This window comes from Trichoderma asperellum, chromosome 3 (genome assembly GCF_020647865.1).
Source record: "Trichoderma asperellum chromosome 3, complete sequence".
NCBI classification, from domain to species: domain Eukaryota; kingdom Fungi; phylum Ascomycota; class Sordariomycetes; order Hypocreales; family Hypocreaceae; genus Trichoderma; species Trichoderma asperellum.
In genome coordinates this window covers 2030592-2056329 of record NC_089417.1, presented here as the reverse complement: position 1 = coordinate 2056329, position 25738 = coordinate 2030592, and the positions used below count along the sequence as shown (strand labels likewise).

The 25738-nt window shown below is 48.1% G+C and overlaps 8 protein-coding genes across 8 annotated transcripts; 4 read left to right on the top strand and 4 right to left on the bottom strand.

Moving 5' to 3' along the window:
- The first annotated feature begins 875 nt into the window (after window positions 1-875).
- TrAFT101_005243 (uncharacterized protein) lies at window positions 876-2177 on the top strand. The gene has a single exon (XM_024910748.2). The coding sequence runs from the start codon at window positions 1071-1073 to the stop codon at window positions 2028-2030; it is 960 nt and encodes a 319-aa protein (XP_024757559.2). The 5' UTR covers window positions 876-1070; the 3' UTR covers window positions 2031-2177.
- A 275-nt stretch (window positions 2178-2452) lies between these two features.
- Window positions 2453-3535, top strand: TrAFT101_005242 (uncharacterized protein; the record flags this gene model as incomplete). Its single annotated transcript, XM_066127416.1, has 3 exons — window positions 2453-2520; window positions 2739-2890; window positions 2994-3535. Exons 2-3 carry the CDS (start codon window positions 2752-2754, stop codon window positions 3533-3535), a joined length of 681 nt encoding a protein of 226 aa, XP_065983527.1. The 5' UTR covers window positions 2453-2520; window positions 2739-2751.
- Window positions 3536-3631: 96 nt separating this feature from the next.
- TrAFT101_005241 (uncharacterized protein) lies at window positions 3632-7250 on the bottom strand. The gene has a single exon (XM_024903726.2). It carries the CDS (start codon window positions 6044-6046, stop codon window positions 4160-4162), a length of 1887 nt encoding a protein of 628 aa, XP_024757561.1. The 5' UTR covers window positions 6047-7250; the 3' UTR covers window positions 3632-4159.
- Window positions 7251-8491: 1241 nt separating this feature from the next.
- Window positions 8492-9998, top strand: TrAFT101_005240 (uncharacterized protein; the record flags this gene model as incomplete). The annotated part of the gene is made up of 1 exon (XM_024908730.2): window positions 8492-9998. Exon 1 carries the CDS (start codon window positions 8775-8777, stop codon window positions 9996-9998), a length of 1224 nt encoding a protein of 407 aa, XP_024757562.2. The 5' UTR covers window positions 8492-8774.
- A 505-nt stretch (window positions 9999-10503) lies between these two features.
- Window positions 10504-13013, bottom strand: TrAFT101_005239 (uncharacterized protein). The gene has a single exon (XM_024908731.2). The coding sequence runs from the start codon at window positions 12994-12996 to the stop codon at window positions 10888-10890; it is 2109 nt and encodes a 702-aa protein (XP_024757563.2). The 5' UTR covers window positions 12997-13013; the 3' UTR covers window positions 10504-10887.
- Window positions 13014-13545: 532 nt separating this feature from the next.
- On the bottom strand, window positions 13546-14752 carry TrAFT101_005238 (uncharacterized protein). The gene has a single exon (XM_024902077.2). The coding sequence runs from the start codon at window positions 14655-14657 to the stop codon at window positions 13686-13688; it is 972 nt and encodes a 323-aa protein (XP_024757564.2). The 5' UTR covers window positions 14658-14752; the 3' UTR covers window positions 13546-13685.
- Window positions 14753-15463: 711 nt separating this feature from the next.
- Window positions 15464-17575, bottom strand: TrAFT101_005237 (uncharacterized protein). Its single transcript, XM_024902754.2, has 3 exons — window positions 17290-17575; window positions 16131-17240; window positions 15464-16042 (listed from the first exon to the last, which is right to left on the bottom strand). Exons 1-3 carry the CDS (start codon window positions 17359-17361, stop codon window positions 15695-15697), a joined length of 1530 nt encoding a protein of 509 aa, XP_024757565.2. The 5' UTR covers window positions 17362-17575; the 3' UTR covers window positions 15464-15694.
- A 1703-nt stretch (window positions 17576-19278) lies between these two features.
- On the top strand, window positions 19279-25578 carry TrAFT101_005236 (uncharacterized protein; the record flags this gene model as incomplete). The annotated part of the gene is made up of 2 exons (XM_066127415.1): window positions 19279-19613; window positions 19674-25578. 2 exons carry the CDS (start codon window positions 19279-19281, stop codon window positions 25576-25578), a joined length of 6240 nt encoding a protein of 2079 aa, XP_065983526.1.
- Between the last annotated feature and the right edge of the window lie 160 nt (window positions 25579-25738).

Here is a 25738-nt window from a genome sequence, read left to right as displayed (position 1 = left end):
GATAGAAAAGATGCTGCGTGTAATGGAGGTTCGAGTCAGCGAGAGGTAGTCGCTGCGGCTGTATATTTTACTCGACGCTGCTACGCCATATTTGCACCAATTGCAGCAGAAGTTGACACATGCTGTTATGCCGCTTTCTTCATTCTATCGACGCAGAATGTCCATACCGCTATTTTGTGCCTTGGACGGGGGGAAAAACTTGCTCAAACACACGCAAGCGTGGAATGGATAGGCTAAGAAAACAAAGAACCATTGGCTTGGCGCGCCCACATGGCCATTGGGTGGCTTTTTTTCCTATTTGGTTCCTACAGTATGTTCAGGCATCGCGTGTAAGTCGAAATAGGGTCCTAGGATGTGAACTTGTACCATCATGCTATCGCCTTTGTTGCCTCGGTCTTGAACTAATGTCTACAGTTTGTGGTTGTGTTGCCATTATCCGCGGTACTGTGCGAAGTGGGCACAAGCACTGGTCATGGTAGGCACCTAACCTATTACTACCACAGGTATGGTTCCTTAGAGGTAACTTGGGAAACTTGATTTACTCTCTCTAATTTCTTTTATACGCGTAGCTGAAGATGATTGTTGGAATTATATGGCGAGAGGATATTTTTTTTTTTTTTTTTTTTTTCTTTTCTTTTAATTCTCTTACCGATGCGTTGATATCCTTTTTTTATGGCATAATGCCCTCATTATCTTGGGATAATCTTCGTGGGATAATGCGAGCTAAGCAGTTGTACTAATTAAAGAACGTATTTTTAGTATTTCAACTTCTGTGCACGCATCATGTAGTTTTATACATGTAGTTTTGTGTAATAATAGAACTTTCTTCGAATTGCTTAAGAAATTCATTCAAGGCACTGAAGAGCTGCAAATGCCTGAGGTAATCGCAATTTCCTGTGGTATCTCTTGATATCGATTCCTTTCCTTCCTTTATTTAATAGATTCCTTTTCTTCCACTCCCTTCCTCTCTCTTCTTCCTCCTCATTCATTTATTCTCCTCCCTCCCCTTCCTTCCACTTCCACCTCTTTCATACGAAAGTCTTTTCTCCTTTCTTCACCAACCAGTAACCATGCCTCAATCTCCACTGTCAGCAAAATTGAATCTACAAGGCACACGATCATATCCGCCATGCCTCTTCAACACACAAGCAGAACAAGATTTATACAAACGTCTTCGAGATGTGTATGAAGAGCATTGCCACACTTGGGATGCCGAAGCACTTGATGCATGGCCAGTCATTGTTGAACATGCATCGCTGGCGCCCTCAACAATTGGCAAAATTACGAATCATTATATCACGAGACACATGGTGACTAACGGCGTGACATGGGCCCATGTTGTTGCGCTTCGAATCATCTATGACAAGCAGCTCTACAAGAGCAAAAAGATTACGCGACTCGTTAGAGACAGATATCCAAATGCAAGTTTTGAATCATTTGGTTACAGCGAGGATTACACGCTCTCCTTCAAATCCGAAAACGCCAGAGCCAGAGAAGCACAAGAGCCTGCTGTCCCAAAATCTCCAGCTGAGGAGGACAGTCTACAAAGACATCAGGGCAATGGAGGTCTACCGCTCACTAAAACACCTCCGAATAACCACCGTGAGATGAGTACAGGGACCGTTGAATTCCTGAGCGAAGGAAATTCTTCTGACGACGAACTTATTAAGTGGCGTTCATCTAAGAGGAAGAAACGGCGGCCTACTCGACATGCAGCATCGAGAAAACAAGCCACCGCCAACAATATACCGAAGGCAGCCGGAGTTGATCCACGCGACAGACGCAGCAAGAGGCCGCGCCATGCGGCCAGAGACACTCTAGGTGAATCTCCTCGCTCTGGAGAGGTAGGAGAAAGGCCAAATGAAAAGCAAGATGACACAGTGGACATTCTGGAAAAGTTCATGAGTGCCATCAATGAAAATACAAAAGCAGTCAAGGAGAACACACGAGCGACCGAGGAGAATACAAGAGCTATGAAGGAGATGAGGGAACGGAACAAAGCTGCTCTAAGAAAAGCGACGAAAAATTAAACCGTGAAATGATTTGAGATCTATACGGAGTAGATTATTGTAGATGGCGTTTTCAAGAGATAGACTCATACAGTTAGTAGTATCAGAGCTAGGGCAGCTAATACAGTACGCAATGGTAATAATTTAACTACATACTAAATCAAGAAGCCATGTATCTAAATGATGAATCATTTACTAAATAATCAATTAAAAGCGACTAGCGAATGTATATTTGTATAGTGCATGGGCAAAAACCGATTCACCTTACAAGAGACATACTGGGTGCGAATATTAACACCAGGCTACTAGCCCCAACCACCACCAACGGACGCTACCTGATTTACTTGCTCACACTAAAGAGGCACAAGAAACAACTCCTCCAGTCTATGAAGAGCTATATGAAGCTAAAACGGATCCTCTTATTCCCTATTCGCTGCACCTATTACGCTCAAAACAAGCTTATCCTAGTATCCTGGTACTATCCTGGAGCTACGTTCCACAAGGTCCTGATGTAAGTCCGTACTACTCTTCGTTCTTCATTTGCTATATAAGAGCCAACATGCAATCTTGTCCAACAATGCTTTCTCCTCATTTCCTCTCCCTCCTCCTCATTCCTCTTTTCTGCTTCTGCTCTCAATTCATCCCATAGCCCTAAAAAAAAAAAAATAAAAAAAAAATAAAGAAGAAAAAAAAGGCCACAGATTACACAGCTGAAAAGGAAGGAAAAAGAAAGACAAACACAATGGCGTTCAAGTCCATCATTCTGGCTCTGGCTGCTTCGCAAGCCGTCAACGCGCACTTCAAACTCGCGTACCCCGAATGGCGAGCTGATACCCTCGCCGCCGAAAACGACGACAAGTACAGCCAATGGAACTATCCATGTACGCCTCTCCTCCTCCTCCTCCTCCTCCACAACCAAGTCCTACGACTTTGTATCATCGCCATGAAAGAGCCATATGTTCGCTAACAAAAGCACAATTCTAGGCGGTGGTGTTCCCTACAAAGCCGGCAACATCACAGACTGGCCCATCGGCGGAGGCTCCCTCTCCCTTGAGCTCCACCACCCCTGGACCTATGTCTACATCAACCTCGGCCTCGGCGCCAACACCACAAACTTCAACGTCTCCCTCACGCCAGAGTTCCTCAACGTCACCGGCCGCGGCACGTTCTGCGTCAAGGAGCTTCCCGTGCCGGTGGACGATATCAACGACGGCACTCTCGCGTCATTACAAGTCGTTACCAGCGGGGAGTCTGGAAACGCGCTCTATAACTGTGCCGATATTCGATTCACAAAGAAGGCTACGCAGCTGAAGAACTGCACCGACTCGGATGGCATGGTTGTGCAGGCTATCAAGGAGCAAAATGGGAATGGCACTGATTCTGCTCAGAACAGTTCTAGTGGTGGCAATAGCACCGGTACAGATGATAAGAAGAATGCTGCAAGCCCACTGAATACCGATAAATCGGTTGTTTTGGCAACGGTAGTTTTCCTAGCTGTTGGATTTTCTTTGGGACTGGGCATCTAATCCAGAGTGGTTCGCCGAGAGCGAATATGGGAGACATGAATTACATAATGAAAAAGCAAGGCTATGGCTCATGAATTGAAATATAATGATATTAATGCAAGTAGCGAGATGATCTAACTCCTGATGCGTATGCCGTCTCTTAATGCTGCCATGCGAAGGTCAAATATGATAGTACAAGAATGCAAAAGTTTATATGTACATGTGGTATCGCCAGCTTTCTGGTATCATGATTTAAACGTCTTGAAAGAAGAAGAAAAAAGAAAAGAAAAGAAAAGAAAAGAAATCACGAAAAGCATGCAGGTAGGAAAAAGAAAAAAGAACGGCTGTCGATTTCTTCTCCCCTGCTTCAGTCAGTCATTGCCAAAGTCGGTATATCTGCATGCTGCTTACTCCATTTAATGCCCCATCTGATGCCAATCAAATATGCTTGCCATTTACTCAGCACATGTCGAATATGTTTCCGAAATAAACTCCAATGGTGATTTCAAAGTTGAGAGAAAAAAAAAACTGAACAAAACACTGGATGGTCAAGGTGAAAACAGCTTGAAAAAAAAGGAAAAAGATGCGGAGAAACTCCTCTTTTAGAGATGTATAGGAAAGAAAATGTAATCTTCGACTCTTTTATCATGCTGCAACCGCTTGCTCAATGGAGAGCTCTCTGACAATCTTGTCCATTGTGATGCGGTGGGCTGGGTTCGGCGCCAACATGTCCTTTACCAAACGCTCTAACCGGTCTTTGGAGGTCAATCTCTCCCTTGCTTCATAAATTTCTGCGAGCCAGTCCCGCATCTGGTTCACAGCTGGCTGGCCGTTGCCATATTGTTTATAGGCGTAGGGTGATGCTGGTTGGCCGTGGATCTGCGCGATTTGCCAGTACAGTGGTTTGGGATGTTGCCTTCGTGCACGCGAATCAGGAAATTTAATGACTCGCATTGTGTATAGCATTGTAACGCCTAAAGCCCAGACGTCCGATTCAGGGCCACGGGTTTTGCGCGCGATAAACTCAGGTGGGATATAGTACGGAGTTCCACCTCCAGAAGGAGTACTTGACGCCAGCGTAGTTAGTCCAAAGTCACAGAGCACAGCGCCGCGCTCAGGCGAATATAGGATATTGGCAGGCTTGATGTCGTTGTGTACTAGTTTGCGGCTATGGAGGTAGCTGAGTGCATTCGAAATATCACGTAGGATTCGAATGGAATCTTCCCGAGTTCCCGTAAATTCATCATTGCTCTTGTTTCTCCAGTGGGCAGGAGAAGTGAGATCCTTTGCGTCGATATGCTCCATATATAGACTGAGGAATCTGGCATCTCCTCCATAATAGCGTACAATAGATTCATGTTGCAGGTCTTGTTGGCTTTGGCATTCTCGTAGCCACATATCTGCCTGGCGGATGACATTCCGTTCATGTACCAGTGGCTTATTGTCTGGGTTTGCAACTCTGGTCTTGAGAACTTTGACAGTGACAATGTTGTTCGGCACCTGCGAATGTGATGCAGTGAAGACTGCTGACAGAGCCGTAGACGCAATCGGGTCACGTTTAGTCAACTGGTATTGGTCGAGTTCGCAGACGCCCGGTACGGCGACCATATCGCCCTGCTCTGCGTCTAGGAGTGCGTGGCCATTGGCAGATGCTAGTTCCTTTCCCTCTCGCGCATTCGGAAGAGGGAAGACTAAAGGCTCGGCCGGTCCAAAGAACATGATGACGCCATCGTCTGGTCCCTCGCTGGCATCAGAAATACGTCGCTTTGCCCTTTTGACATCTTCATCTGGAGTGAGGGCTCTTTTCAGACTCGTATTGAGTTGGTCAGTTGTGATGAATGATGGCGACGATGGCGGCGAGTCTTCGGGCACTACTGGAGAGAGTGGCGGCTCATAGATGACGACTGGTCGCTTTTCTAGAATGCGAAAATCTAATACTGCAATATCTCTCACTTTGATTCTAAAAGTTCCCGGCCTCAGGCCTTTGGCAAAGCCTGGGTTGATAACGTGGCGCTCGCTTGGTGGAGTGCTGGCGACGGCGCTACGAGATATCTGGCCAAGCAAGATGGGCACATCCGACTTGTTCAAGAAGATAACCTCGTCGCTGGCAGGATCGTAATAGAGTTCACACCATAGTGGCGGTCGTGACAAGTCTTCTTCCGCGGATCCGGGTATCCTGACTGAGAACTTGATGTCCTTGGAGGTCTGAGTCACAGCAAGGACTTTGTGTTCAGGCTTGTCCGAGGTAGCCACCTCGGCGCGGAGAGCTAACCACTGACAATTGTCGCTACCGGGGCTCACTGAACGAGAGCCGGGCAGCTTGGTGAGAGGCCGCACGAGGATTCGGATGCCTTGCTTGTGGTGGTGATCTTCGACCTGCAAGACGTCGAGCGGAACGGCCTCTGGGTCGGTGGGGATGACTGGCTCCTCAACCCCGACGCCAGGGAATCGGGCTTCAATCTCTGACTGAGAGAAGGGCTCGGTTTTCTCCTCTGAGAACCCTTCCGAGGGCTCGGCCCGGGGGTCAAGCATAAGGACGGCTGGCGGTGCCTTCGCAAAGGCCCATGTGCCGGTAGTGATGTGAGCGTCTCTCCAACGCAGCACCGAAGAGATGGATGGGCAGAAAAGCAATAGGCAGTAAGAGACTTGCAAGCAGATTTAGAGTGGAGGGGAAGCAGGCAGATTGACAGGGTGGGTATCTGGAGTTGGTTGTGATACTCCAAAGCCTGTCGAGCTCAGCAGGCACTCGCCCAGGCAGAAGCCAGCTCAGAAGAACAGCTGGGGGAAAAGGCAGATAAGCTGCGGCGGGGTCACAGACAGGCACTGATGAGAGTTGTGTATAACAAGCAGCAGCAAGCAATAGAACGCAGCGTAGGTTGATTCAAGCTGGGGGGAAAAGAGAGCAAAGTGGCCAGAATTTGGCCAGACGCACAATAAATGCAGAAACGAGCAGCTGAAGCGCTATATCGCGGCCGTACAGCGAGTGTCAGATGGCCAGAGAGCAAGACGAGGTTGCGGGCCTGGTGATGGAGTCTCAGCCTGCGCTACGGGCAGTCACTGCAAAGGTACAAATACCAAACGCCAGAAAGAAGGCAACCAACCATCAGACCGGCGGACGCCTGGGTGCCTTGCGGACCGCGGACCAGACGCTACAGACGAGCGAGCAACGACAGGCGGGAGGGAACTAGGCACTGGCACAAGAGCAGCTGGTGCTGGTCTAGCCCCAGAGCAGAGCATGTGCAAGAGGGTTATGCGAGTGCTCGCTGCGAGAAGCCACACGCTGAGAGCACGACGTGCCAGGATTGGCGGCGAGGAAGCCCTGGCGAATAAGAGCTAGAGCCGGAACGGGGGGGGATGAGGCGGAGCGGCCATCGTTCTATTTGGCCGCGCCCCATTGCTTCCTTCCAGCAGGCCCGCAGCACCCCGGAAGATCTATTTCAAGCTCATGAGGCCATGCCGCCAGAGATCTAGCTGTGATAACGACATGAGGTCGAGGGTATCATCTGCACCAGCACTTGCTTTGCAGTGACCTCTTGCCGAGATGTAGAGTAAAATCTTCGATGAAAACCATTTCTGCTGCACGTCTGCGACCGCGGCCAAGGATATCAGCAGTCAGGCAAGGTTCGTACCTAGCCTGCGACGATGAGAGCAGATGGCATGCTTGCGTCTCACAGATGCCTCGTGCTCGTATTGCAAACCTTCCTGGAAGGGATGATTCTTGTGCGGGAGCTCTTCGCAAGTATAGCTACGCTGACTCATCTGCACGTGATTGTTGGAGAAGCAAAATAGCAGAAGAAGAGATGAGAAGAGAGCAGCAGGGCCAGCGCGAATGACCGTAGATAATCATTTGCCCGTCAGTAACTAATTGAGTCGAGCTGCGTAGGCATCTCACGGCGCTCTCCTGATCAGTACGATGCCAGCTCATCTAGTGTGAGAATTGTCTCAGCTGCCTAGAAGAATTCTCGCATTCTCACGCTCTCCCTCCATTCTTTCGGCGTGAAGTGTCACGCTGGATGTCGCTGCTGCCCAGCTGGAGGGTGACTAGGTACCTAAGTAGGAGGTCACTTGCCGCCCAAATTCTGTGAGCGTCTAGCATGGTGGCGCAGAGCGATAGCAAAATAGAACACCAGCCACAGCCTCCGGAAGTGGTGGGCTGGCAGTTGGTACTTGTGTCATCCCTTGCGCAGAATTTTCTTCTCCCGACCAGGGTCGAGGCCTTTGTACCTCCCGCCAACGGCCGCACTGGCTGGACAGTGTGGTGTGAAAGAAGGCCACTGTAGCAAACACTATTGGAAGAAGCAGGGATGCTAGCAGGCCACGATATCAGCAAGGGGGGAATCCATGTGGTGCAGGCTGCGCAAGAGTGGATTGCTCGTCGGTGGAGCGAGGGAGTGTTCAAGAACAAGAGGGTGTGCAGATGCAGGTTGCAGTAGAGCTGGCATCTTGGTTTGGAGGAGAAAAAGATACAACGGGAAATTGAACATCGAAGAAGCAAGGCATATTTTCGCTACTATACAGAGGTGAAGATCTGTAATTCGGGCAATATGTAGGTGCTCTCCACCACTTATCTTCAGTTGCGTAGAACAAAACAAAGACAAAAACAAGGCAGCGCAGCGCAAGGCAGGAAGGGCAGGACAAAGCCATTCTCAGCATGACGTGAACGGAACGGACTCGCATTAGCGCACACAGCCCATCCTCACAGGAGTCCGCCACTGCACGGTGATTGGCATTTGCGGTGGGCTATTCACGGCGCTAGGAGATTTTCGGCGTAGCCTCCCGCAACGCTAAAACCCACCTAATCTTGATCGGCTCTAGCTCGTGCTGCAGCCGAGCTCATCAGCCAACCACGGCTGCGCAAGTGGATGGGCATATTTGTGCCTCAGGCCGCAATGCCTCAGCGATCCGGTGCTTGGGGCAATGGGTATACGCGCGACTCCCCCAGCGGCTGTGGGAGATATTCCCAAGGGCCCCGGCGACAACAATCTAGGACACACAGCCTGTATACTCCACGCAATCATCACAAAGACACGAGCAATTACAGCAGCACGTTATTGCCAGTAGTACTCGTCAGTGATTGTTTCGCCATGGCCATGATTTCAAGTACTTTGCTCTAGGCGAGCCGTGTTTCGACGACACCAGGGCTCCGATATCGACACGCATTTCCATTTCAGTCATTCAGTTATCCACAACCGTTTTACCACGCCTTCCCCTTATAATCAATCGTCTCTCGAGACCCTCAGACAGCGCCGGTCCGCCCACGATGGACGATCCCGATCTATCATGGCCGGCCTGGAAGTTTGGCATGAAGAGAGACGACCTTTTCACCACGCTCCACGACCAGTACAACACCTTTACCTACACCCTCCAAGACCCCGAAGCCTTCCACCACGACGTCTACGAAATCTCCAACCATGCAGACACGGCCGAAGAGTTCCATCGCTTCATGGCGGCTCGGCAGCGGCAGCGGCTCTCCGAACTTCAGGAGTCTCTTGAATCGCTCGCTGTAGAGATCATTGCCAACCCGAAGTTGATAGGTTCTGACCAGTGGCAGCACGCCCTTCAGCTCTTTCGAACCAAGTCGTTCGACTCCCTCGTTAGATATTTTGCAAGCTACCTCCCCGACAACTACCTGGACCGCCATGGACCCTGTTCCGTGCCGTCTACGTCATCGTCCTTCTCCGAAACCGACTCCATTCGCACCACTAGCACAAAGGCCAGCAGCGCCTCCGATGCTTCTTCCTTCCTCGACGACGATTTCTTTCCTCATGGCTCCTTAATTACCGCTGAGCCTGGTGTTTTGAATACCGCAGATATACCCCTATCGCCCGAATCTCAAGGTTCCCCAGCTGAATCGGCTGACTCGCCGACATTCACATCCACAGATCCACCTTCGCGATCTATGTCCTTTTCGGGCCCGGACTCTGAACGACTAAGTTCTCGCTTTGTTCGACGGCCTTCAATTCACGACGATGACGATACGTCTCAATCCGACGACTGCGACACGGCAGTGACCTCTGTTTGTGATTCAACAGAAACTCGATCATCTTTTGACCCTGCCGATGAGGTCGACGACAAAGAACTACCTGTACACATTGTAGACGGCGAGGAGGAAGATGAGGACCTTCCCACTGCCCAGCTTCCTGAAGACGATTTCTGCACTTTTGACTCTTTCGATACCCAAAACTCTTTCAACACCACCACCTATGATACCCTTGAATCCGACACCCCTACCCCCAGGCAGGCTACCGAATCCATTTGCTATCTAGACTATAAATCAGTGGTTTCCCGCAAATCACCTACACCATGTCAACGCCCATCCTACCGCCGCTCACTATCACCAGTATCACTACTGGGTCGGCGTAGAGAGGGGAGTCCTGCCCACGACATTCGGAGGAGTCCGGAGGAGGCGCTTAGTAAAATACAAAAGCAACCCTTGGGAGAGTCCATACGGAGGAGGCCTAAGAACAGGAGATGGGGGGCTTGACTCGACGAGTCGAGCATGCGCAGCGCGCAGCATTTGTATATATATGATGATGAAGCCTGTACATATATTGCGTCTTATGACACTAATGATTTCAAAACCTCAAAACACAGACTTGACGCGTGTGGGATGATGTCATTGTTTGAGTATGACCTCGTACGCTACCACGATTGCTATTAATATTGCTTTAGTATTTTCCATCCGTTTGGTAAGTTAAACGCTCTTTTAATGCTCTTGTTTCAGCTGGCTTCGCCTTTTCCCTGGGTCGAGTGAGCGGCTCCTATCACGGTTCTCGGAACCTGTGATCACAGCATCACTTGCATCGTGGGTCACATGGAATCCAGGAACCAGGAGCAGCCCTCTTTCTTTCTTTCTTTCTTTCTTTTTTTGCATGTGAATGACGTCATGAATCTTCTCTTTTCCTTCTGATTTTTTTCAACACTTTGAATTGTGAATTTTGTTTGGCTTGATGTTGCGCATTGTTTTCGGGCTCTCTCTTTTATGGCGGGCGGGTATTGTGTTTGGCGGAGGTGCCACGTGTAATACTAACCGCATCACTCGGGCCCTTTTAATACCACTTTGGACTCTTTTATCTTGGGCTTCGTATTGGAAATCCGCCGCCCATATCTCTGGCATACATACGGGGCTCATAATTTTTTTTTGATGAGCTATACTTTGCGTCACGAAAACAGATTGAAAGGTGAGTTTTGCTTAAATATGTGACTTTCGTTTGTGAGAATGCGATACCCATAGTTAATACACAAAAACAATACAATGGAATAAATTGCGCTGCAATATATCTCCTATAGCGACTTCTCCTTCTCTAGAATATGAATAAAAAAGCACGCGACAAGGGAAAAGAGATTTTGCGAGTATACTATGCTACATCTTTCTAAAGCAGCCGCGGATTGAGATACGGCAGCTCCTTGATATGCTCGCTCCAAATGACCAAAGGATCTGTCTTCTTGCTCGCCTTGCCCTTCTCAACGCCATAGAGATATGGCTTCTCATTTGCGTAGCAAGCCGTCTCTTGCTCATCAGGCAGTTCTCCATTCAAGATGAAATTCTTTGCAATGGCGTCCGTGCAATCGGACTTGTCTCGCGACGAATGGCCGTAGCCATGGTGCGCAATAAGTCGCGCGTTGCTTCCCATCTCCTCGAGCAGCCTTCGACCATTTCTCAATGGCGTAGCAGGATCGTATGTCTCGGCAATCAGCAGAAGCGGATGCTTGAGCGTTGTATTCAAATCGCCACGGTATACCTCCGCCGGCGTAGGCCAGTACTCTGTAAATCGCTGGCAAGGGAATACGTTAAAGAAGCGCGAGTTGCCCGAGATCCACGATTTGGCAGTCATGTTCGCCCATAGCGATTCCCACCAGTCGAGGCCATTCTCTGGCAGCGCGGCATCATAGCCATCTGAGCATATGACCAAGTCCGCTAACTCATCGGTAGAGGGTTTTCTATTGGGAATAGAGGGCAGAGCAGGGTCATATTCCCAGGCTGTGCGCTCAAGCATGGCTGCAGCGAGCGTAGAGTTTCCTGCCTCAAGCTCGTAGAGGAGCGTTGCCAGTGCGGGCCAAGAGAATGCGTTATAAAGAGATCCATAAATGGCTCCCACCAAGCCAGAGTACGTGATGATAGATGGGCCGTTGGACTTTGTATAGCCTACTACGGGCCGCGCAATAAGCGAAGTAATGAGCGTCTCCATGCGAGTTTCTAGGCTTTCCAGAGTAACAGCGTGGCCATCGACCGGCTTCGCTAAATCACAATGCTCTGGTCCGGCGTTGATGCACTCTCCAAGAAAGCCATCATGCCAGGCATTAGTCGCATTATCCAAGGCAGTCCAGCCAAAGCCTCCCAAGAGACGATGATCTCTGACATACTCAGTGCCGTCCAGGATCATCCTTCCTACACTCGATGGAAACATGTTGGCATATGTCTGTCCAATTCCGGTGCCGTATGAGATCATGTGCGCCGTCAGCTCATCTTCTCCTAGGGCCTTGCGAATTTCCTCAAGGTCGCGAGCTACGAATGCCGTGCTCACAAAGCGAGGTAGATCACCGTGTCTTTCGTAGCAGGCGCTGAAGATTGCCTGGTTCAAGGCATCCGCGACCTCAAGATGAGCCCTAGGCGAGCCAAGAACCTCGCGGTACTGTCCGCTCATCATTGACCAGTGATCTCTGTCGGCATCAAATGGGAAGCAAGAGAGGGCAGGGAGGGACGTGTTGACGCCACGGGGATCCCAGCCCAGCACATCGTATGCGCCACCGCTCAGACGCTCCGTGAAGGCTTCGGCAGAACGCCAGACAAGAGACGTTCCGCTGCCACCGGGGCCGCCAGGTTCAACAACAAGAGTCCGCTCGCTTTTATGGCCAGCAGACGGTTGGGAGCGGCCATGAACAGGAGCGAGCCCTGAGACCTGATACTTTGTCACGGCAAGGCGAGCGATACGGGGATCAGACGCATTGGTGTAGTCCAGAGGGACGTCGAGCCAGCCGCAGAGGTAGATGCCGCGGCCAGAGTAGGGGTCATGCTTTGAGATGGCGTGTCCGTCTTGTTCGGTCTTGTTGCCCCAGCTCCAGTGTCTGGGATTTGGGTCAAAGAGCCTCGACCAGCTTCTCTTTGCATGGCGGTCATCAAGAGCGGGAGGCACAGTCGCATGTGTGCAGGGGATGAAGTGGAAAGGATCATTAGCTTTTGGGAAGTTTCCATAGGGAGACGGTCCTCTCCAGGGACCACGGCCATGATCGGGGTCATGGTCGTGGTCGTGGTCGTGGTCGTGGTCAGGGTGATGGTGAGGAGGAGGAGGAGGCGGCGGATGAGGATGATGATGGTGAGGAGGAGGAGGAGGAGGATGATGAGGTCTAAAGAAAGGCAAGTGAAGATAGAAGATAAGCAAGCATGCAAGACTGATGCAAGCTACTCTGAGGCGCGAGGCGCGCTTCTTGTTTGCGCTTTGCGGCGCAGAATCGCCATCCGTTAGCAAGGCTGTCTTCTCCATCTTCACCGAAGAAGTTCTGTGAAGTAGCAAGCTGCCTGAAAGAAGCTCCGTTGGGGCCCCCGATTGGTTTTATGCGGGCAAAAGGTACCCACGGACGCGTAACAGCCACTGGGGGGGCCAATTCTTGGTGGGCGGCACGGCACGATCAGCCGTTTAGTGAGCACACTAGCAGGGTCTTGGTACTTCAGGAGGCATTCAATGGTAACAAAGTCTAGATACGGTACCCATACTTGATTGTACATTACAGAGCACAGAGGATACGTTCCCTATCAGACATCTCATCACCCATCTTGTACATGTTATCCCTTGCAGTTGGATTTCGTATCATTATCCGTTACTTGTGCATCTTGGGGTTCTGGTTCTGAATCTATCATGAAACCTTTTCCCTAGTCAGGCATCGCTGCAGCCACTAATCGGGAGCAGTACCCATAGAGCCTGCGGGGGCGGAGAAGCCTCATGTTTGATGGGACACTGACGGGGCACTTAAAGAGTAACATGCATGTCGCTGAGATATATAGTATAGTATGTAAACGCACCAGCTAAGCTAATCCAATCCAACAGAGAAAATCATGCTGCCTACTTGTGATGCCACCGATGGGTAGTCTATCAATTGTTGGAAATGCGTCATAGCTGACTTGGATCCACAAGCCCGTCGCCGCTATGAAGATCTGACTTGGAGCCATCAACATTCACATGTAATCCTTTGTCATCTCTGCACATAGCTCCCAAAATTCCTCTGCTTTTCCCGAACCGCCTTCCTCGGCGGTCTTTGCTGCATTGATCAAGTCTTCCCTGAGGTTATTCGAAATCCTACCCCATGGGATGACATAGCATCCGTTATTCCGAATGCTAATATCCGAAGAGAATCCAGCGTAAAGCTCGGTTAGAGCCGCAAGCTCAGGCTTATAAAGCAGTGGATACGCCAGATATTTGAGATATGGCGTGTGACGGAAGAGATTTGTGGTGGCGGCGCCTGGATTCATAGACACGCTTACAATATTGGACGATGCCGCCCTTCGAGCAAGCTCTGTGGCTAAAAAATAGTTGCCAGTCTTTGAATTGGTATAGTTGCGAGTGCGGTCTTCGGGGGGTGTACGAAGCTCATCCAGTATGATGCCATCGGGAGGAGATGAAAGCTCCATAACTTGACTGCTGGTCCATACAACGCGAACTGAGTCTCGAGGCGTTGATTCGTCTGCGGCTGTAGATTCAAGCAGAGGCAGCAGTAGCTGGGTGAAAACGAATGGGCCAAGACAATTTGTAGCAAACTGCAGCTCGATTCCTTGGGATGACACGCTGCCCAGAGGAGGCTGAGAGACACCGGCATTGTTCCAGAGCACATGAAGCTTCGATTCCTTTGCCTTGAACTCCTGCACTGTAGCTTTAATGCTGCTCAAGTCGTCCAATTTGAGAGACAAGAATTCGAGGCTACCTCCTGTAGCCTCAAAGGCTTGGATGCTCTGAATTGCTTTGCGAGCCTTTTCTTCAGAACGTGTAGCGATGTAAACTTTTGCATTTTTTCGATACAAAATTTTAGCAAGCTCAAAGCCAATGCCTGAGGAACCGCCCGTAATAATGACGACCTTGCCGTCCAACGAGGCTAAGTCGGATTCCGTGAATGTTGGCTTTGGAGGGAAGAATTGCGACCACTGGGACCCCATGGCGACAAAAAGCGAATAGAAGGCCTACGCAAACTTGCAGTCCAATATTTGCAGTGAATACGAGAGAAAATAGATATTGAGTCAACGAAAGCGGGAAACCTCTGAAATCCTTTCTCTAGTGAACAGCGACCAACAACACGTTCTTATATCCGACCCGGCGGGATCCCCCTGCACTGAGTCGGGCATGAGGGATTGCGGGGGGAGTTTGTTTAGTTGCGTGAGGCCTGCGCTTGAACATTGCAGGGAGTGCAAAAGAGAGGTCATTTTTTGAGTCATTAAACTCTCATTCGAACTTGATGACGCTGTCTAGATGAAGCCAACTACATATAGCATATCGGCATTGAAGCTTATGTCACGGGAAGAGTCTCTTCATGTACTACTAGCAACATGTACATAACTTTAATATTGGTCAATGGCCTGGAATCTTTTTCGGTAATTTAATGAGTGGTAACTAATTGTCTAATGCCTATTTATATCAACAGAACAGCAGATTATCAAATGTCCTTCAATGAAGACCTTTTCGTGCACTGCAGCCTTCTGTCGGAATGTCCGCCCGCATAGTCAACAGACTTGGAGTTTAGCTGGCGTCATCTTAGTAGTTACGCCGGCGTATCGGGAAAGCATTAACTCCCCGAGATTTTTTTTCGCGGAGGGAATACAAATGCAGGATGTGTGACACACGATATCGTATAGCTAAAACAGCAAGCATATGTCGCCGATACGGTTCGACTCCAATGTTGAAAGGGTGGGAAATAGCGTGCATGTATGCAGAGATTGCATATATATCAATACATATAGACGCACCTAAGGTTTTAAAGTTCTTATATCGCTGGGGTAAAACCTACGAGGTGATGTAGGTTTTGAGAGCGTATGCGCGCCATAATTTATGGCAGTGGCAAAGACATGTATTCTGCTAACCAGCGGTATCATACCGTCCCCTTGTATTGCTTGCTCGGGGTACCTAACTAATAGGTCTCTCGCCAAGTGTATAACTCCCTTTCTTATCAGTGGTGGGGAAACAGAATGTGCCATGCGACCTAAGCTGTAGCTCTCAGTTTCGCTCTCATCTCAATTGGCTTCTTTTCAACTATAAGAAATGTCCTCATATCCTCCCACTTTTTCTTCCGATCCTCTAGTACCTCAAAGTCAAACGACCAAAGCAGCTTGGAAAAGATGAGGCGAATTTCTGCCAGCGCCAGGTGTTGCCCCATGCAAGAAACTGGTCCTTCACTGAAGGGTTGCACCGCCTGTAGCCGGTCATGGAAGAAGGGAGACTCGGTATTTGTACGAGCATCAGGTAGCCAACGCTCTGGAATAAATGACGTAGCCAAGTGGAAATGTTCCGGGTCACGGTTCAGCGTATATGCCTGTATCGAGACTGAAGTCTATTTCACAACTGGTTAACGGACAACGCAATGACAGACATGCGAGAGAAAGGTGATACAACAGGTTACTACTGAGATTTTGACATACCCTTGCAGGAAGCCATGTTCCACAAACTGTTCCCCCTCCCTCAGGCACTTTCCTTGGGATGATCCAAGGGACAGGAGGGCAGAGTCTGAGTCCTTCGTTAATCACAGCGTTAAGATATGGCAGCTTGCGTAGGGCGTCGAGATTGATGTCATTCTCTTCCGGGAAAGCCTGACGGATTTCTCTTTTCAAAATATCGAGCTTGTCTGTGTTGTTGACAAGATAGTTGAGGGTGCCACTAAGCGCTGTTGCTGTCGTCTCACTGCCGGCGATTGTCAGCACCATAAATGTGGTATCAACGGTAGTTTGCGGTAGCCTTTGGCGTTCTGCGCCTTGTATCACATGAGACATAATATCAGGTCGCTCAAGCTCAAAGTTCATCCGCCTGTTCACCTTGTCAGAAATCAGCTGGCAGTGGTTCCTTTGCATCTCTCTCAACGAGGGCGGGATACACATGAAAAGTATGCGTTCGACTACGGGGTATAATCGTGCTGCTGCCACGAAAGACACTGCTTTGACACTATTGAAGAGAAGAGCAACCCAAGGATGATACTTGGAATCTTGGAGGCAGTTGAATGATTCTCCATAGCCAAGATCTCCAAAGATATCAAAGGTGGTAAAGTTAAACCAGCGCACAACATCGATGACGGCGCCAGTTTCTGGCTCTTTGGTCACGAGTTCCCGTATGCGCTCTACTAAAAGATTGACATAAAAATGTAAAATATCTTCTTGCTCCTTCAAGGCGCGCTGTGTGAATCCAGGCGCCAGGAGATTGCGAATGCGTGCATGCTGCTTTGGTTCAATGATGCTAATCATGGAGTCCGGCATTCCAGGGTTGGCTTTCCACCAGGTGGGATCCTTCAAAAATGGTTGGCGGTCTTTACGAAAAGCCAATATGTCCCTTGTGGCATCTTCGTGGGCAAAGGTGACATCGTTTGGCGAAATTCGTAGGATGGGGCCGTACTTGCGGTGCAGGCGCTCAATATCATGAACAAGAGTCCCCCTTAGAAGACCCCAGATGAAAGGCAGGCGAGATACTTTCCATGTAACTGGACCTGGGATATTAGATAAAGGATGCAGAAATAGATTAAAAATAATTCGAAGTGCGGCATACTGAAATATTGTTAGCACATGATTTGGACTTTGTGTGTTGGGCCCATACAGTCAAGAGTGTTAGTGCGGTGGTAGTAAGCCAACTGAAGGGCGAAATCTGCCAACCCCAAGCAGTCGTCATTGTTTCTATTTAGGTAAATAAAGATACATTCATGTGTTGAACTTTTTTACTATTTTTATTTCTGTTGGTCAAGATGGATGTCTGAGAATGGCGGGAGGAAGAGGTGAAAAGAAGCCAGTGAAAAGCAGACGCAGATGAAAGCAAGCGAGTCCTGCACTCCGGCTTGGCTGGCTGCTTGATAGCACAGCCTCAAACGCACATTTATATTCGCGCATTGTGCGGGGAGTCACTGAAATGTTGAAGACATGCCTCAAACGTGTGCCTCATGACTTAAAAACCCCACGCCTTGCGATCCAATAGGCAGCCTTGCGGGCGCGGTGCTAGGCCAAAAGATGCATCGTGTGCCGCCGCCTCCGATCCTCCTCTCAAAAACGAATGGACGATATCTTTTAACCATCAAGTTTGTGTGTCTCCAGGTATGAAATGTACCGCGATATGGTAGTTTGAAGAACTGGTTGTTGGTTGGTTTTGCAAAGCCGCGGGACCACCACCTCGATTTGGATATCTGCTAGATCCGTATCAATGCAATGATATCATTTATCATCGGGCTTTGCTCTTCAAAGCCAGTCATTTCTCATGTGCCTCAGTCATATTATCATAATTCTGAAAATTGCTGCTTCTACTCATCATTCTTCATCTTATGAGTCTATGACCGTAGGAATTATGGTCTCGTAATGGGGCACAATAAATTTGTCATCCCTTCTGGCCATGTAAATACGTGTATTCATATCGCACCATTCACACGGCGTTGGCCGCACTGATTACGATTAAATACCTCGTAATAATCATAGCACATGTACTCGTTACACGTACCTTGGTATCGCCAGACCTTGGATGTTCTCCTCAAGCCGTTTGTGTCCAAACAAGTTTCTTTAGAGGACGTACTCTGGGAACACATCATTTCAGCCCTATACTCCGCCGTCTTTAGTTTATTTCTGGTGCGTTTGGCTTAGTCATATACTGTATCTTGCTTGATTCTGGTCGCCATTAGTCTTAGCCTTAGCTTTTTGAGGCAATGGGAAAGCCACCAAGATATTTGGCATCAATATCTTTGCTAGCCGCGATGCACCGTGAAACATCTCCTGAGCGGACTTCCTTTCGGCATAACAGTGATTAATGAGACGCAAACGACCAACAAATTTTCACGTGAATGTAAGAGGCGATGGCGGCCTTGTTTGCGCTTCCCCAATGCTGCTACCCTCAAATAATCTCGGTTAGCCATCTGAAGAGAGATGCGAGAGCGCAGACCTTCTAAGAATGACGATGCGCAGGTCATGCCCCGTGCGTGGAATAGAGAGACTCTGAGTCTTGCTTCAGGGGCATTTGGTAGATATGACAAAAGCAACTACACTCTCAAAAATCTGTCTATCAAGCGTTTGTTCATCCTGTCTCTCTCTGTTATTTGCAGCTATCTACTAGCGGAGTAAAGAGAGCCACATGAGATATACAAGCATAATTAAAGCACTGTCGTCTGTTTTCTACGTACCAATGCCTACCTGGGATCAGTGTTTGATCTCGCCACTTGGATTTGCTAGCAGTGCTTGAAGACAAACTCGCGGCAGCAGCCAGCCGTTGTTTCGTCTTGAGGGCCTCCCGCATACAGTGACTTGCAGTGTAAAGGGGCAAGAGCATAGAATTTACAGCATGATGTACGTATCCGACGAATGGCATCCCTCAATATCGGCTGGCTGCAGGTCTGCTGCTGCTGCTGCTGCTGGCCGTCACCAAACGGCAGCTGGCGGAATCTTCATTCAATTGAGGCAGCTGGCGCACAAACGTGAAAATTATTTCTGTATTTATTTATTACGATGGCCTTCATTTCCAAAATGCTCTTCTCAAAAACTTCTTCCACACACATGACTCCCGATTTTGACAATTCTTGCTGCGTTTTACTGATCATCCCCCCAAACTATCGTCATGGCTCTCCTTCGATCTGTCCTGGATCACGCCGTATTACCCCCAAACGTGCCTGGGAAAAGAGAAAAAGAAGAGAGTTATGAGGAAATATCCGACGATCTTCTCACCAGATTGCAGCGAGCTTGCAAACAGGCGGAAGGCCTGGCAGGTCAGCCTTTCTCTAATGCTATCTGCTCCTTGAGCGAATCACTTCAAGCATGCCGCGAGTTGAATCGTGGAAGACTCGACAAAGAAACTATGCTGCGATACTTTGCGCAAATCAAGCCACAGGATGTTCTGATCCTCTATGTGATTGAACAAAACGCCGCCATCCTCATAAGGCATGAGACCAATGAGTAAGTGCTTGGACCCAGTGTGGTAACATATCTTTAATCTCGCTAATGAAGTCGTGATAGGAACGGGCAAGACTCAATTATCATAGAGTCTTTCGAAACATCTCCGACGACTGAACACGTACTTGCTGCCGATAATGCCCTTCAATGGGATTTCCCAGGACGCTCTGTCCGTTTGTCTCTTGCAGAGTTCAATGATAAGAACCTTCAGGAAGCGCTTGCATCATTTCTCGAGCGAGCTAGCATGGAGTCAATTCATAGCCTCCAAGCTCAAGCTCGAAAGGCTGGGAGAGCCGTGTCAGAGCTTCGAGACACGTCCGATCCGGCTTTGATAACGCAGATGCTAATGGCTATCCTTGAGGCTATCGGCGACTTTGCTGCAGTTCCAACTCTCAGAAAGAGAATTAGAGACGATGTTAACCTCTTAGAGGCGGCATCATTGCCATGGAGAAGACTCCCTTTCTGGCTGGTCTTGAGGGTTGCAGCCCAAAGACAGCTTAGTATTTCTCTTGGTCAAAGTGGACGAGCTTGTTACAAGTTATTAATGAGTATTTTCTTTGCCAATTTACTCCAAGACGCTACCACATCACTGCTTGCCACCGTGGAAGATGGAGTCAAAAATATTCGTCTCATCAATGAGGTCAATAAGCTTGAGCCTGAGCCTGAGCTGGTCGTCACTCTTCGAACAAAGCTATGTCGTCGAATGATCAAGATTGACCGGGAGAAAACTCACCTACAAACGCACAAAGACGCCTTTGAGAGTTTCTTCAACAACGCTGCGCCGACAATTAAAAGTTCAATTGAATTTGCAAACAGCTCTGTCGAATCTCTATGGAATGATATAAAGAAAGAAACAGAACGATCCATCAGACGACTTCCCCAACGAGTGCCTGAAAAGTCTTTGCGGTTGTCACTGATGAATAGCCGCGATCACCTCGACAAGCTTTTGGCTGACAAGCAAGCTCCTCAGCCCCTAAGCAATGTGTCATCGGATCTTCCCCGGCATTTGGTTGAGCAAATTGGGGAAACTCATAATTTTTTCAATCGAATATACGTATTAAGTCAGCTGGAGCAGAAAATTGAGCTCGATAGTCGGCTTGCCTCGAGCACTGTCGACGGTAGTGAAAGTCACTGCCAGAGACTTGCTGACCAAATTCACAAGGTCTTTCAGGAGATTGGAAAAGCCTATGATGGCGACCCAATTCTTCAGAGTTCCAAGGCGCTCGCGATATTTGAACTCTGGATGCGGATGGACAAATCTGCCCTCATATGCTGTCCTCTGTTGGGCAACTATCGCCCGGTCTTCAAGCCTGAACTCCTCGATGTCCTTCAACTGCCCTCCCTGTCTGATATGAAGCGACTCTTGGCAATTCAGGATTATCTTGATAATCGCCACGCAAAAGCTCAACATGGCCACATTCTTGAAGATTCGTATACGGTCAGTTTCGCCAAACAATATGTGAAGCAATCAGAGCAGATGAAGAAAGATATGGCAACTATCGAAGACGCAGCGCAGGCAAACCGTGAAGCTAAGATTGAAAATTGGGAAAAGGTTACATCTGAGTATGAAGAACGTACTCAAAATATTAATACAACGGGTTGTTCCTGCACATTTAAACATGGTGTTCGAAATATTCAAGGCTGCACGAGATGCTGGCACTGGAGGTGCCGTAATCGGCTCCGAGTGCAACACCACGAAGATTTTCTTCCAGATGGCGAAGCCAAAAAGTGTCAAATCGTTTTTGAATTGCTAATTCCCAAATATCTGTCTGCTTACCGCAATGCAACATGGAAGATCCTCAGAGATTTAGCGCACCCTGGCCGCCTGCGATCAAAACCACCTTTTACTTCGTTAGCTTCATGTCCCCTACTGTCGAACTTTATGACGGCAGATGGCACGAATATTTCGCTCGCATCACGAAAGAAATGCTTCATAGAAACACATTACAGTTTCAGTGAGGGATTGGTGCCGATGAATAAAATCATCTTGCCGTTTGCAGCAGACTTTCGTTTATACGACCATGGGGCCAAAATGTGGGCGAGCGATCTTGCTAAAGTTCCCACGCTGTATCATATTTGCGGAATTCGAGTTCCAAGAGGACTTTCCAGCACCGTTTTGATACCACAACAACATCCAGCTGAGGATGTTGACGGTCCATCCTCTTATGAGACCCAAGCCAATATCACCAGATGCCCATCCACCATGTCTCTGGCAGAATTTTCGACATATCAGAAGCTCCTTGCTGGAAAATCTCGCCGCTGGCTAAAAATCCTTGTGGAACTTGGCTCTTCTAACCTCGATTTCAGCAGTGAAGACACAACCTCTTTGCTTACTCAGTTGACTGTCCAGGCCGGTCCTCGTCTTCTTGGGGATTCAGGTGCTCTACGTAAAGTGCATTCAATTATGACAGATGCGCATTTTACCAGGGGCCTGAAAGAGCAGATTAAAAATCGGTTGAATTCTATCCGTACAAATTGGAGAGAATCAAGCGGCATGGAACTACTTATCAGCCTGAGTTTGCGAGCTTTCTCTTTACTACCTGATGGCAAAATGCGCAGCGAGTTTGAACATCTTCTCAAATTAGCTAGGGCTACTGCTCTAGAATGGATCAATGCATCTCAAGAAGAATCTAGGAAGGCTCAAGACAAAAAGGATGCTCATAGAATCTCCATTTATAGCCTAAAGGCGGCTTTGCTATGTCGTAGGACTTTCGAGATCTATATTAGACACGAGACGGCGCTTTTTTCAACTGATCTTTCTTCTTGGATTCGAGCTTCAATGGCCCTTCAAGAAACTCAAGTGGTTGGCATCAACAGTCTGCCAGATCTGGTCAAAACCATGTTTATCCATGATGCAAAGATGACTTTTCGCCTTAGCTCTTTGATTCACAATGCAGTTGAAGCTCATTCAAAGATCATTGGAGAGGCTATTGACATTAACTGGCAGAATAGTACCAATAGCACGGCCCAGTCTGAATCATGGACGTTTCTTCCCTATCCACACGAGAATTGGATTCGGTTCGTTGTGGACGAAAATTTTGAGCGCTTTCAAAGCAAACAGGTTTTCCATTTACATATTTTGGAAGGTCATTACCTCGTCAACGGAAAGCGACGAGGGAGTCTCCCGCCAGCTATGCTTAACGATCCCACTATCCAGCTGTTATTCGGAGACCACAGTTTATACGTCTATCCTTCGTCCATGTGCGGTATGGACTATAGACTTGACCGATGTTTTCAAGATCAGATCATTCATTTTGCCCAACGCCAATCTCGGGTCGTTGTACGAGCACAAAAAGGAGATGTAATTTACGAATTCATTCCCAGCGCCATTTTCAATCTACATAACCCCATGACATTTGATCTACCTATGAGTCTAGTAGATTCCTGCTACCATTGGCTAGACCTGCAAACTGGTATTCTGGAAATTCGGCGGCATAATTCAGCTTGGTGGAGCCGGCCTCGCGACTGGAGGTTGGATTTTTTTAAGGGGACAGCAACTCGTGGCGGAAATGTTAACCTAGTTGATCCACGATCTGCTGAGTTTCAACAAGTGGCCAGTATATTCCGACATTTTGAAACGCCACAAAAGCTAACAGTCTTCCAACCGGTAGCACGAAGGGGCACACTCTCAGTTGAACTACGTCATCTAGACCTTGAGTTCTGCGTCAATGATATCGGCTTACTTGACTGCAGGCAGCTCAAAGCATCTATAGACCTCAATCAAGACGCTGGAACATGGTATGGGCTTGCCAGTAAAATCGTGTTACGAGACATGCAAGACGAGACAAAGAGAAGCATAATTGTGCCCAATGGAAAATTGACGTGGGCACGTCACCACAGCGGCATACATGTATGCTCCTTCTCAAAGGACTCTGATGGGTACTTTCGATTCGACATTGACGAGGCTCTTGGCCGTTTATCTGCACCGGCAGAACCAATTTTGTTATACAAGAAAGCTCTATACCACGCTGTCACATCTTTCTGTATACCGGATCCTCTAACAGGAGTAACCGGAACGGAGGAAGCAATCCGCATTCTGAAATCCGGTACAGCCCAGCCATGGTCACCCACTTCTTCTCCAAACCTTCAGGAATTTATATCTTTGCTCCCTCAGCGAGATTATTATCCTGCAGATCTCAGACGCTTACAGAGGGTAGAATGGAATAAGTCTCTTACGGTGACCATCCAAAGTGACCAATTCGAGACTCTAATTCGAAAAATTGAGGAGAAGGCAGCCAAGCTAGCTAAATTTTCTCAAGGAACGGAAATTCACACGATGCCTTCTAGGAAAGAAACTCAACTACGGCTCCGCGCAATAACTCGTCGCTCGCTATATGAGCGAACAAACGAGGACATTGCATATCTACGGCAATCTGATAAGATATACGTTCCTCGTGATAGATCACTGGATGCCAATAGTAGCAAGGTATACAGAATTGCCAACATGATACACTCAGGATCACCGCATATCGAGATAAAGCGCAGTCTGCAAGAAATTCTTGAAACTTGGGACTATATCGATGGCTTCCATAATAGTTCTTTATTGAGTACAGAACCTCTCCTAAAGCAAATGGATGACCCAATCAACCAACGCTTTGGCTCGCTTATAAACTTCTGTTGTGATGAGAAAAATGTATTCTCGTCAATCTTCCAGCTAAGTTTAATCTTGTTTCGCCCCAAGGCCGATATGGACGTTATCAACTTTTTGACGGCATTTTGCTGTATCAAAGAACTCAGGGACTTAGAGCGTCCAATGTACTCTGATTTTTCGCGCTTCAAAGACCGCGGACCTCCTACAATTGAGATCCTTCAGAAGTTCATTGCCGAAGGATTCATACCGTGCCCCTCGGTGTCTAATAATGGTAAGGAACAGCAGAGAACAGAGGAAAGCCACGAAAAAGAATGTGAGAGCCAAGGGAAATTATTCGCTAAAGCGCTTCTTAAACTTTGGCCTAAACTTCCAAGCAGTCCTAGTCCCAGCGAGGTCCATATCCTGCCCCATATCAATATTTCCACTGCATTACACACTATTCAGCCAGACTGGGATCGTAGACGACAAAATGATCTGTTGGCAGCTTATATTGGTCAAGTTGACAATATTATCTTGCAATATCAAGGTCTATTCAATAGCTCTAGCTACTTCTCAAAGAAACCGGGACAGTGGCAGCCGAGAAACTTCAATCTTCTCAGTGCCAATTATCAAGAACCTGTTCCATCTGTTTCGCAAGATCTTGTGATCAAAGCTGGCCCAGAACTTCTTCGAATCGACAGCCATTTCAAATCTACTAAGCCAAAATCACAAACCAGCAAACTTCAACAAGCGCCACTTGAACTCGTCGAATTAGGCCAAATACTAGATTCCTTTTCTAATTCAGCAAACACCCTGCGTCATAATTATAGTGGCGACCTTCTTCGCAGTTTGGAAGCTTTGGAGCAGAATAACCACATAAGAGGTGCCGATTCGTTGGATTTCATTCCTGATATAATGGAGATAACTTATGCCATCGAAGATACCCAGGTCGCTGCATCCACATATCTGCAATTGATCAAAACTGCACTTTGGTCAAGCGATACTCGATTCACGTGGCTCGCTTTAGGAGATCTTCTGCCATGCAAAACTCCTATTGAGATGCTCGAGCTTTTGCAATCTCGCGCTAATCATCATTTTGGCATTGGCATGAAGGAAGCTCTTATACATTATGGCTGCGCAATTGCAGAAATCCAGAGATTAAACCGTCTGAGAACTGCTATACTTTGTGGTGATCAGCGAGCTATGTATGAAGAGCTTCACAATGTCGGCCATGAGAACTGGGATCCCGCGCAAGAAGATTCTGATTGGCTGCTATTGGAGATTGACAGCAACATGCTGATTCGTACGGATCAAGTTGATGTTGCCCGAGCAATCATTAATCCCACATCGGGCGAGAATAGCGTTCTACAAATGAATATGGGGAGAGGTAAGCCGTGATGATGATTTTAGATTGGAGATAAATACTAACATTTAGGCCGCAGGTAAAACATCCTGTATCATGCCCATGGCTGCAGCTACGTTGGCAAATGGGATGGATGTTTCCCATCTTATAGTCCCCAGGTCTCTTGTAATGCAGACGGCCTATATGATACATGCA

What these genes read in the sequence shown, in the direction of transcription:
- TrAFT101_005239 (XM_024908731.2), bottom strand. Translation starts at nt 12,996, where the DNA reads ATGGAGAAGACAGCCTTGCTAACGGATGGCGATTCTGCGCCGCAAAGC.
- TrAFT101_005237 (XM_024902754.2), bottom strand. Translation starts at nt 17,361, where the DNA reads ATGACGACTGCTTGGGGTTGGCAGATTTCGCCCTTCAGTTGGCTTACT. An exon ending in CCGCACTAACACTCTTGACT is followed by an intron (nt 17,241 to 17,289) that starts GTATGGGCCCAA and finishes ACAATATTTCAG; the next exon opens with TATGCCGCACTTCGAATTAT. An exon ending in GAACATGGCTTCCTGCAAGG is followed by an intron (nt 16,043 to 16,130) that starts GTATGTCAAAAT and finishes GTTGTGAAATAG; the next exon opens with ACTTCAGTCTCGATACAGGC.
- TrAFT101_005241 (XM_024903726.2), bottom strand. Translation starts at nt 6,046, where the DNA reads ATGCTTGACCCCCGGGCCGAGCCCTCGGAAGGGTTCTCAGAGGAGAAA.
- TrAFT101_005243 (XM_024910748.2), top strand. Translation starts at nt 1,071, where the DNA reads ATGCCTCAATCTCCACTGTCAGCAAAATTGAATCTACAAGGCACACGA.
- TrAFT101_005238 (XM_024902077.2), bottom strand. Translation starts at nt 14,657, where the DNA reads ATGGGGTCCCAGTGGTCGCAATTCTTCCCTCCAAAGCCAACATTCACG.